General features: G+C 40.7%; 1 protein-coding gene and 1 long non-coding RNA gene across 2 annotated transcripts in view; one reads left to right on the forward strand and one right to left on the reverse strand.

Annotated features, from left to right (window-relative positions):
• Positions 1–12,671, reverse strand: part of CRHR2 (corticotropin releasing hormone receptor 2) — a 135,923-nt gene that overhangs the window by 110,624 nt on the left and 12,628 nt on the right. The window contains exon 2 of the mRNA XM_086866698.1: positions 12,272–12,365. Within this exon, the coding sequence (XP_086722824.1) occupies positions 12,272–12,365 (94 nt within the window). The remainder of the gene's footprint in view (positions 1–12,271; positions 12,366–12,671) is intronic.
• LOC147656029 (uncharacterized) lies at positions 1,198–10,169 on the forward strand. Its single transcript, XR_015280025.1, has 3 exons — positions 1,198–1,264; positions 1,388–1,465; positions 7,425–10,169. It is a non-coding gene; the product is annotated as an uncharacterized LOC147656029 (long non-coding RNA).

The raw sequence follows: 12,671 nt of genomic DNA on the forward strand, positions 1-12,671 counted from the left end.
AATTATTCTCAACTAATTTTAGGCATCCACAGTGGAGAATGAGTTTTATCTTCATTATTTTAAAATGTGGAAATGTCTGAATTTACTCAGACAAGCCTCTAACTTTCTAATCATTTTCTAATCATTTTCTGACTAGACATAACAGGAAGAAATTGATTTTAAGGACATTTTTTCCTTTATGGATTTAATATGATTTTTTTTTTAATAAATAGATTTTCCAAGCTTGTAAAAAATTTTCCCTTGTTAAAGAAATACATTTACACTTATGGAAATCAAGATTTTTTTTTTAAATCTCTAGCAGTAATTGTTGAAAATGAAACACATTCCTATATCTGCATGATTTGGAGTAAAAATTGGTTTACTCTCACTTAGGCAATAACTAGCAACCAGAAGTATTCAGCTTTAAAGTAGATTTTTTTTCAAAGTTTGTTTTTGCTTACGGGGAATTTTATATTATCATTGCCATTTTGTTGGAAATTCCTAAACAGAAAGGAACATCAAACACTCTGGCTGTAATTATATTTACTCCTTGGGAATCCCTCAGTACATCAGGGGAACTGAAAGAAAATTTTTCTTGGAATATTCCATGGCAGCTTCTTCTCCAGTCAGTCTTAAACCACTGAGCTTGTGCAGAAATGGCAGCAGAAGAAGAAAACCCTAAAAAGTCCCAGATATCCAACCATCCCCTGATCTTTAGAGCAAAGTCCAGCTCCAGGTCCTGCTCCACCATGCCCCTCTTCCCAACAGCCCAACAGGCTCCATAAGATGAATAAGCCTGGTGAGGACACCTTGAAAGTTACAATGAGATGCAGAGGAGGACCTGAGGGTCCAAAGAGGAAGATGGAGTGAGAGATGGAAGTCTTACATCTCAGGAATTTGTGAAGGAGCAGGAAGGAAGAGGAAAGAGAGTACAGGAAAAGTCTGGAGAAGAGGAGAAGACACACACTCAGCTGTGCCCCAACTGCTCAGCCCCTCCCCATCCAGTGAAATCTCCAAATGAGCACTGAATCTTCACTGTCCCATCAACAGGGTATAGAAGGTGAAGGAAAACACTGACTCAGACTGCACTGACACGAAGAGAAATAATAAAAGAGCTTTGGAATGCAGCACTTCTGCTGCTTATTCATGGACACCCTGAGAGATTCCAGGAAGAGAAGTGCTGGATAGACCAAAGGCTGTCATGGTAACAAGGTTAGCAGCACTTCTGTCACACGTTAAACCCATACCTGCGTGTGCTGAGGTGTTTGGGCACGCTGCCTTTGAGGTAAATCCCACAGCTGACCCCCTCCTAGGCTTTGTGCCAGAATATTCTGCAACAGTTCAGTGAGGTCTGCCAGGACCAAAGTGACTCAAGAGCTTTCTTTAACTCACTTGGACTGTGTTTCAGTTTTCCTTGTCAGGTTTGATCACATGGTTAAGACTTTCCAGCTACTGCTCAGATCACACAAAGGCTGGACTTGGTCAGGTAAGACTTTTGCCATGCCCACATCCTTATTCTCTCCCATGACAGCCTTGCCCACCTTGCCTATTAATTAATTAAACAAATATATTTACCCTATAAACACACCCACAGAATTCCCCATTAACATTTCCATATCAATAACCAGCTGTATCCATGGCACAGATAAAAAAGACAGATGTTTTTATAATGCTGATCACCTTTCCCATGCTCCACAAAACCTTTCAAATACCATCTTTTGCAGGGCATAAAGGTGTTTTTCTGCAGCACAAAACACACCAGCTACTGTCAGTGTCATAACACTTAAATCCTATTTTCTCCATATCAAAATATAAAAGTGGCACACTTGATACAGGAAAAGAGTGGTTGTCAGAGCATGGGGCAGAGAGACAGGAACTTCAAACCCAGCTCCAGTTAATGCTGGGATGTTGGACAAGTTATCTCCACTGCCCTTACTTGAGCTTCCAGTAGTCACTGCATTATTCATTGTGAATATCTCAGCACTCCCTGCTCCAGAGTCATTACTTCTGTTCCCTGGAGCTTCACAGCAGCCACCAAAAATTCAACAGGAATCCATTTTTTTAGCATGGACTATAACTGAGCTTCACCTTTGGGGCCTTCAGCATTTCTGAGGAAGATCAAATGAAGATATCAACACTTGAGAGATGCAGCTAAAAGCAAGAGAAGTTGCACCAATCAATTAGAAAGCTCTCAGGTTGTGTGTGGGCTTGCCAGGCTACCACGGAATATTTAAAACTTTTGCAATGAAAAAATGTCAGCTGCTTGCTTTTAATTGCTCTGGGTTCAGTCCCAACCAAGTACTGCAGGCAGCCTGCAGAGCAAGAACGCCTCAAGCTCTGATATTCCTCTGATGACTGACTTGGAATTTTTGGCAAATAATTTCATTTTTCATCTTTCACCATACACAGAACAGAGGTAAAAATATCCACCCCTCAGCTTCCATGCATTCTGCTATTGCTATAAGTTTTTTTAGATTTTAAACTACACAGAGTTAACCAGAACAAAGTGTTTCTGTTTATTGTAACACTGGAAGCAAGAAATAGCTGCAAAATTGTGGACTTAAAATAATGCACCACAGTCAGGCCTCCTGGAATGAGATAAAAAGTTACAAAGTGCTCCGAAATCTGCAATGCAGATCAAAAATCGAGTATTCTTTGCTCATTCCATCTGTGGACTATGGACTGCAGAAAAACAAGGTAACAGAGACCATGCAATGCTGCACAGATTCTTCTTTTCCCCTTCTGTGTTTTCCCCAGTCAAACAGACACATTTATTTCATTGTCTTGTGGATGTTGATTAAATTCTGATGATTTTAACAGAAAAATAGGAGCCATAACAATTTTTACTGTGCATGTTTCAAGTGCTGCCCCGAGCTCACTGTCTCCCTGTTTAAAACGGTCATAAAATCTTATCCTCCAGGTAGGGGAAATAATAGCCAAAAATTTAATAACATGTATGGCTACATTAATTTTAATTGTCATCGTGTAAAAAATAATTGCTTCTTTAAAAAGTACATCTATGTTTGAATTTCTATATCACTTATCCCAGAGATTTGTAGCACAAGAAGCTGTTTTACAGCAACCTAAAAAAAAACTGTATTTTTTTTCTGCTAATAAGAATTTTACATTTGGATCTGTGGAGGTTTCATAAGAAATTAAATAAAAAAAGACCAGTAATCCATCAAAACAATGTGAGAGAACACCAGCCACATCTGAGTGAACTGGGCACTCACCCAAGCAGAAGTGACAAGCACTTTAGGTGGCAACAGTGGCATTAAAATAGCATTTCCCTCCTCTGAAAATCAAGACTTTTAAAACCTCTAGGAGTAATGGGAAATAAACCTGGTGAGCATCCTGCATAAATAAATGCATAAATTGAGTTTATTTATCCATGAAGAAAATGGAGATCTGTGCAAAGTTTTAAATTAACTCAAACAAGAGAATAGATACATTTTTCTGGACAGAAGAGAGCGAAAACTACTGATGATGCTCCTAAATCCTAGAACTCAGAAGTTTACCCAGTGGTTACTGGAAACACAGTTTCAGCATAATGATATTTTTAATTTCTAAAATAATCAGATATTGATATATATTTATATGTATATATTTTTATACATATATAGGTATAGATATTTTTAACAAACCACAACAAATTGATTAGATAAGAAGCTGCCCCTCTCAGTCAGAAAACTTGTGTTTAGCTGATACAAATTTCAAAGAGTTGATGCCCACTGAGGTGTGGCTACACATTGAGGATTCATCTAAAGATTTCACACCCACATTCACAGGGATGAACTCACCAGCACTCTCCTTGAACAGATTAACAGCAAAATTGCAAATACATCTCACTTCTGATATTAACTCTTTCCCCTTTATTTACACAGAAGGCAATGAGTAATAGTCTCCCACCTGCTGTGGAATTACCTCAGGGATTCTTTCAAAGAAAGAGCAGGTTCTTAGGAGAATGATTAATTTCCTGTAACTCTGGATATTGCAAAGTAGCAATCTACAGCTGAGCAGGCCTCAGGCTGCCTTTAAACTCAATAAATAAAAAAAACAGGCTTGTTTAAAAATACCAGAGCAGCCCTTTTGGTTCTGCCTGAGGGTCTACCTACTACATCTTCCAGCCTCCAGTAGTGGATATTTAGGGAACAGCATGGGGACAGGAGATAAATGAACACTCTCCCAGCTCCCATGTTCATCCCAGAGAATTTCCTGCACAGAAGCAGGTTTCTCTGGCATAGTAATAACCCCCCATGTATTTCACAGTGACAGCAGGCAAGAGATCAGCTCCTAAATCATTGGCCTGATATACCAGGGACACCTGCACAAGGTGGAAAGTGCACAGAGTGAAGAGGGAACCTTGAAATCTCCTGAAGACTCCTGTTCCACATCAGTGGAGCTGAGACACCACCCAGCATTTTATACCTTTAGCAATCTGTTTCTCATTTGTGTCACCTCCTAGCTACTGGTATGTGCTACTTGAAATATCTGCATCCTTTTGTCTGACCATTTATATAAGCACAGCAGTAGCACGACAAAGAGAATGAATCTGCTACAAATAAAGATGCACAGAGGGTGAAGTGTTGAACAGTTCAAGTCCAAGTGGCTTACATAAACCACGTTAACATTTTCCATTATCTCTTTCTTATACAGCCAGTGTCCACCCTCTGACAGTTTAATGAGTCAGATGAATGCCTGGAGGGGGAAAAAACCCAACCCTTATAGTTCTTATTTGGTAATGGAATAAGAAAGCTGAGCAATGTGGAGCTGGAGCTTTACAGGTTGCTTTGCATTTTGACAAGCTTTAGCGCTTAACTATTTTTGTGTACATGGGACAACGGGCTGCCCAGGGAAGTGGCTGAGTCACCAGCCTGGAAGTATTTAAAAAGTGTAGATGTGGCACTTGGGGACAAGGTTTAGTGGTGGACTGGGCAGCGCTGGGTCAAGGACTGGACTCAGTGATTTGAAAGGTCTCAGACAATTCTGTTGTTCTGTGGTTCTATCGCTATACAATAAGGTGTTCTCATCTCAGGATTGAAGGCCAAGACAAATTAATTCCCTACATAACAGAGCTCATTCATCAGAGTTAAACAAAGTGATGCAACTAAGAGTTAAACAAGGAGCTGCCAGCTACAACTTTACAGCAGGTGATTTCTTCAAGCTGAATCTCTGATCCATTTTCAGTGTTCAAATTCTAGTCCAGGGTAAGCCAGAACAGCACCTGCAAGTATGAAGCATCGTTTCACTTTCTCGTCCTCAAAGCAGCCACAGCTGGATTCTCAAACAGTTTTGGGCACATCTGGAACACACCAAGAACACATGGTGGAAGGTCAAGCTCTTTTTTTGCTGTCAGTAGCTGCTAGTGAAGGAAGGCAGCAGTGGCAGGCACAATTTTATACAGAGAGGCTTAAGACACACAAAGTTCACCCTCACAGGGAAATGGATGGAGCTCAGCCTCACCCTGGTCTGGCTTTGTGGTGAATCTGGCTCTGAGTGTGGCTCAGGACACTCCTCCAAAAGAAGCATAGAAACATCCACTTTGTCCAAAGCAGGGAGACACAGCTGATGACTGTGTGTCAACAGGAGCACGTCTAGAGGCTCATTCCTAACCTGGAAAATCAACTCAGTCAGGGGTTCATGAGCATTTAACTGACATCAGAAACAGCAACAACAAAAAATTGCCTATTCCACCCAATCTTTCCCATTTCCTAACAACAGTTATCCTGCAGCACTGCAGGTGTTGGACATCCTCTGAACCACCCTCAGAACACTGCTGTTGGCTGGTGGCTCTCCTCTTAGATTGGCCACAGTGTTATTTTAACCCTTGAAGGGCTCATCATCCCCCAAACCCACAGAAAAATGCTGATTTAAAGGACAGGGAGTGTTTTCATTTAGGAGCAGGCACAGTGAGATGATTCTGTGTGAACAGAGAAGGCACTGTGGAACTTAACAAAGTAAGAGGTTCTGCAGCATGTATTGTCATCTATCAAGTGTGCAAAAAACGGCATCTATTTTAGAAACCACTTTCAGCAAATAGTGTTTATTGTATGAACTGTGTAAGTGTGTAACCCTGTACAAATTCTGTATAAACTACTGTATAAATTCAGAGATTTGGTATATTTGATGGAGTGGGGAATTGTAACAGTCACTACTGAGGGTCTGCTGGGAATGCACCAGACAGAAGTGACAGAGCCAGGACTGAGGTGTGCCACTCTTCTGAAATATGAAAAAAACCCTCAGTGGTCTATTCCCAGGGTCTTTACATTCCTGTGTAATGTAAAATTCAAGGGCAGATTTGGTGCTTTACTGAGGCTCTGCAAAAACACCTTTCCATGGGGTCAAGACACTGGGGCAACTTCTTACTGAGACGTGTTTCATGCTGAGAATTTTGCAGCCTCCCTCACACAGCTTAGAGATTTGTTGCTGTAAATTTCGAAGTACTCATCAGTCTCTGGACACCTAGAATAAATGTGAGAACCTTTAGATGTGTTTATCTATCTCATCCATAAATCATTTACCCAAAAAATAAAACCCCAAACCCATCCTAAATATTTTGTTTCTACAGCAAATGTAGAAATTAGATGTGGTGCTTAGGGACATGGTTTAGTGGTGGATGTGGTAGTGTTGTATTTATGGTTGGACTGGATGATCCAAAGAGCCTTTTCCAACCTAAATCACAGAATAATTTGATTTGGAAGAGACTCACAAGGATTATCAAGTTCAGCCCTTAAGTGAATGAGCCATACAGAGATCAAACCCACACCCTTGGCATTATTAAATTTTTCTATTACTCTAGAAGTCCCCTCTAGTGGACCACAAAACTTGCTGGACTGTCTACAGTTTCCTAATACACAAGGGATTTTCATACCCTTGGTTTGGAACTGCACCACACTCAAAAAAAAAAAAAAATGCAACTTTTTAATTTGAATTTGTGATACAAATTGTTCAACAACACCCAGCACTGTCAGCTTTATTTTGGGAAGCACAAGCAAGCAGAGCTAGACTGCCTGGTATGTCATTTGGGGCAGTGGGAAAGTAAACCAACATCATCACCTCTATTTAAATAGTGCTGTTGCAACATCTGAAAATAGGAAGCGCTGGGAAGGTTGGTGTTGTCCAGCTCGAGTGGTGATGGTGCAAACATCGATGTGTGAGGTTATCATTCTGCCTGGGAGCAGAGACTGGGTGCTGTGGATGTGACCCTGTCCCCCAGGTAGCTGCAGCTGCAGGAGCAGTGTGGGGAGCTGCAGCCAGCAGGCTGACGCCAAGGGAGTGAAAGCATATGTGAAAATAAATAGCCCATCCAAGTCTCATTCCAAATGCGACTGCTCATTGATGTGGCCTGCTGGGAAAATCAGAAGGGAAGCAGTGAGAATTGCTGCCATACCATTACTCTGGAGGGATATTTAGGGATGTAATGATGCCAAATCTTCTGTTTCCAGGAAACAGAATAGTGTGATGTACAGAAATAAATAACCCCTGGAGCAGAGAGGGCCTCACCATCACACTTCAGGATGGAAAGCAAATTATCAAATATGCTTGTGTGTCATAAAACTTTCACCCACTAAAAGGATCATTGATTCAAGAAGGATTGATTCGAGAATGATTGAAATTGATTATTTAAAACTAACAAGCCAGCCAAGAACAACACTATTCATACATTCCCAGTTTTGTGCTTCTGGAAGTGCTGGAGGAGCCTCTAGAATACAGCACTGTCCCAGGAACTGGGAAAATGATGGCAAACTCCAAGTGATGTGAGGTTAGCTGGAGACTACTTGATGAGCATCTTTGATGAGCTGTGGATCCATCCCTGGATCCATTCCTCCCATCCCCAACAACACTTTCCTCAAAGCACAGCTCCCCCAGAGACTTGAGGAAACAACACAGGAGTAGTGTAAGCCTGAATTTGTACAGGTGGAATTCTGCACCACTCAGAATCAGGATGTTCACACCATTTCTGTGAGACAACAGCCTTTCACTACCAAGTGACCAGAATGAGAGAATGAGGGCAAGGAACCAAGTCCCAGCTCAAGAGGCCGGTCCAGTCACCAGGAGGAACAAATAATTTTTCCTTTCAGTGCATCCCAGGACTTCTTGAGATGAAATGCATGACATCTGATTTACTGCCTTGCCTTTACTGGATTGTCTGAATACGCTTAAACACCATAAATGCAAACTGCAGTCTTCAAACTGACTGAAGGGGAAGAAAGAGAAGAAAAACAGATGTAATTTGTAATGTAATTTGTATATTGATACAGCACAGTAGCATTGGCCATCCACACGCTGGTTTATTTTTTTTGGACAAAATTCCTGTTTTCAGATGAACTGTCTTTTGACAAGGTCTGAAAGATTGTGTGGTCAAATGTGTCAACAGAACCAAGAGGGGGATCAAAATATTTCTATACAGATCAAAATTAAGCAGGATCAAATGCAAGACAAGACCTGCAGTCTCTTGTGGAAGCACATTAGATGGGAAAGTCAAGGGATGTGAAGGGAAAAAATGCAGAAACATTCCACAATGCATGAAATATCAATGTGAACTGAGGACCTCTGTTCTCTAAGTTCCTATAAAAATTCAAGCTGTAACTCAGTGCCTGTATCATACAGATATATAGAATTATAGCCACCAGCTCATCCTGGATATCACTGTAATTCTAGTCAAACCAGAACAGGAAATTACAGCATCAGAAACATCTTAAACTGAGTCCCCTAAAAAAACCAAATTCTGTCATTTCAACCAATTCCTATTACATATGAAAACAAAGTAATAATTAAATACATTTTTTTTTCTTCAGGTTCACAAACAAAAAGACACTCCCCATCCGGAGTGGTGCATTTCCCCAATTATCCAGATCTCTTCTGGAATGTTCTATGATCCCAGGAATTCCTGCTAGGCCATGGCCTTTGTGAAATGAGTTTGGTGGTGAAGTGCCCCTTGACCCCACACCAAGGACTTTTGTGTGTCCAGGGTGGGAGCAGAGACCATGTTGGGTGGGGAATGATGGTGGAAATATTCAGTCAGACAATTCCCAAGAAATATTCCCTGACAACCTTGAAACATTCCTTACCTTCCATTGTTACTGGAATTTTAAAAATTCCAGCAATTACCTACCCAGATTGTGGCCAGGATGGAAATTTAGATACCAACAGAAAGTGTAGTATGAATGTTGCCATCTTACCTCTATGATTGACTATTGTAGTTGTAATAAATTCTACTGACAGCCTCTGTAAAAGTTGAACTAGTCAGTGATTAGGAACGGCTAAAAATCTTGTGATCCACCTAAAAACGGTGAAAAAAACCCAGGTTGCTGCTGGTTCAGAAGATGTGTAAAAATTCCACCTGTGGTGAACTGGTGTTTTTACAACATCCTGTTAAGATCACCTTTTGCTGGGATTCATTTGATGATGGTGCTTTAGGTGATGCAAATTAATTACATGAGTAATCCTTCAGATGTAAATGATTGACCAGCTCTGGGACTAAGACTGGACTGAGCTATGCCTGAGCTCTGGAATGAGTTCAACAAGCAAGGGAGGTCTACTCTGACCATCATGACTCAGCAGAAGGGTTCCTTTTACCTTTTTGCATTTTTCATCCCTTTGTAAATCATTCTATCCCAATTCTAACTCAATTTTCCTCTGAGTGTTTCATCCATGTAAAAAGTGATAGAGTGGACCTTGACACTGAACTTTGCTAACTCACACTTCTAGAAATTCATGCTAAACATACTTTTGCTAATGGCTTTGATGATGATTCTGTAATGACCTAAAACCACTCATTGACAACACCATCAAGCTCAGGAACTGAATCCAGGCAATCATGAAGGTGCCATCCAGGGATTTTTCAAGGAAACTATGCCCAAAAGAGAAAATGAGTTATGTTGCTTTCCAACTCTGAAAAAAGTATTTCTTGGTATAAATCGCTTCAGAATGAATTTACAATGTCATTCTCTCAGCCATTCTGTGAAATTACCCATGCATTACATTCTCAAAAGCATTTTATGCCATCTGTTTGGGATACTTAGTGTGAACATATTTGGGGGGTGAAATTAGTAATTATAAGAGGAGGAAATTAACATATTGGACTAATTAACAGCATCTTCTGGAAAAGAAACAGGGAAGATAACGAATTACAAAGCTTAATGTTTACTGTTCTCCCAGCTAAATAAAGATTGTTCAATATGGCTCTCCTTGGGTTTCTTTTCTTGATTTTTTTTTTGTCCCCTTCTAAAATATGATATCTGCACTGTGTCAAAGAACAGGAGCCAGAGAAAAGACTCAGACACTGCAGGCTCTGTGGTCTGGTTCTCTCCATCCACACTGCTGAATGGAGCTCACCAATGTTCCCGTGTGACACATCCTTGTCATTATCAGGGCTCAAAATGAGGGTTGTAACACAGCTCACCTCATTTTGGAATTGAAATATTAGAGCAGACTTAGTTACAGAAGCTCATTATCTTTGGATCTCAATAAAGAAAAAGCATTTAGTTTCTGCTCCATTTTAGGTTTTAATTTAGGATTAAAGTCTGCTTTGGTCTTTAACTGTATCATTAGTTCTCTACTGACCATGAAGAGGTGGTAATCATATTGCAGACCTCCATTTTTAGTGAGAAGGTTCATAGGTGAATAGTGCAGACTGTTTGGAATATCCAGTTTTCATGGAGCACAAAACCATCGTCTCATGGTGGTTTTAGAACCACCATGTTCTTGTTGATGATCCACCACACTGAGAAAAGAACATTGGTCCATGCTAAGCAAAAAAGTGGTTTTTTGTCCCTAGGATGTCCCAAAGTTCACCTCATGCTTATGCCTGAGGCTGACCATAGAGCAGACTTGGGGTTTATGATATTTGGGTTTTATTATATGTATGAACCCACTCTCAAAGCACAGAACGGGTTCACAGGATTTTAAAGTATGATAGGAAATGTTTGTTCTAAAAAAGCTGCAGGTTGGACTGACTATAAAAATCAACTTCTATTAATTTCAGAGCATTGCTTTACCTCTGATCAGTGATACCTCACAAAGATAGTGGACTAGGAGAGAGGCTTCTGTGGCTCCTCCCTTCCCTTTTCCCATTAAAATTCTGTTTCAGTAGCCACTGGAGAAAATTCCCTGTGTCCACACATCACATAAACAGCCCAGAAAATTGTACTTTGTCAACAACTGGAAAATAAATTGTTTGCTGACTTCTAAGACAGCCTGATGTGAAATTTGGGGTTTTTTTTTTTTTTTTCTAAAATAGAAGCTCTGCTCAGGGAGAAACACTTTATTAATAACTATCAAATTTTACGACAATATTTACAAACACATTCAAGAGGCAAGGAACACCTAAAAGAAAGGTCCAAATATAGAACCTCATTTATCTTCCCTTTGCTTCCAGCTAAGGAATGGAATAGATGGTCATTAAATTGATATAAACAAATCTGCAACACGAGGCAGAGTTGCTCCCTGGAACACAATGGCATCAAGGGGCAGAGCTCGGGCCAGATTCATAATACAGATCAACACACCCATTTATATGCAAATTAAAGAGGCAGTTAAAGCTCCACAACTTTCACAGTTCAGTCTGATATCTAGATCAGTTTACTGTCCTTAAGAAATTGATAAAGTCAGAATAAAACACCACTGATCTGACATATTTTACGGAAAGATTTTTAATTCCCTGAGCCTCGTTTCAGTTATTGTTTCCCAGGGTTGGAGAACTGGCTGAATGATACCTACATTATATTTTAAACTCCTCCCTCCACTAAGATTCACCAGGGAGGGAAAAAAAAGTGAGAAGGAAGGGAAGGTACTCAGTTTTCCTCCAGAAGCACCATTTATTGCAGCACAGGCCCCCCCAGTCATGCTGCAGAGGAGTGGCTCTGAGCGTGCTTCTCCCATTCTCCCTTCTGAAACAAAGCTGGATTCAGCTTCACGGCTCTTACAGCATCATTTTCATGCTGGTGTATTTTAGCCAAGAGACAAGTGCTTTGTCCTGCTCCTAAAAATTGGTCTGGATAAATGGACAAGACACTTCAGCTATACTCATCTTCAGCTATCACATCACTCAGTGAGTGCTGCTAATTCAACAGATTAAACTGTGAGAACAGGCTGTCAGTAGATCCCCTGAAGCTCTCTCCAGGTGTGTGAAATTCCAGGATCTCATTGCTTGTCACATTGTCACCAAGGAAAAGCCAAGGCCAGAGGCAGAATGTTTATCTCAGCAGGAAAAGATGTTCCTGGAGCAAGGACACTTTGAAAACAGATCCTCCAGTAACAAGAAGCCACCAAGAAATGGAGGAATAAATACCTGTGACATTGGTGCGGGCTGACAAAGCTTCGCAGTACTTTTCCAGCAGAACAGACAAGGGCAGGTTCACAGAGGATTCACAGTGGAGAACTATCTGGATAAACAGAAAGAAACCAAGCAGGTAAAGCAGCAGCCTAGAACAGATTTTCTCATTCACGAGTACAACAACCCCCAGCAGTCTCAGAGCAGTTCCCACTCATGATTTATTCAGGCACAGACACTCCTGACATAGAAGGTTTGTGGTTATACTTGCTCTGCTCCAAGGCATCACATGGAATTCACCTGATTAATACAGAAAACTGCAAATTAACCACCTCTTCTGGGTCTCTCCTTGTGGGAGCTGCTCAGTGCCTTGAACAAAGCTCAGGATACACTTTGTCTCACCACAAAGTTGACGCCT

Source organism: Cyanistes caeruleus, chromosome 1 (genome assembly GCF_971803275.1).
Source record: "Cyanistes caeruleus chromosome 1, bCyaCae1.hap1.1, whole genome shotgun sequence".
Taxonomy (NCBI): Eukaryota; Metazoa; Chordata; class Aves; order Passeriformes; family Paridae; genus Cyanistes; species Cyanistes caeruleus.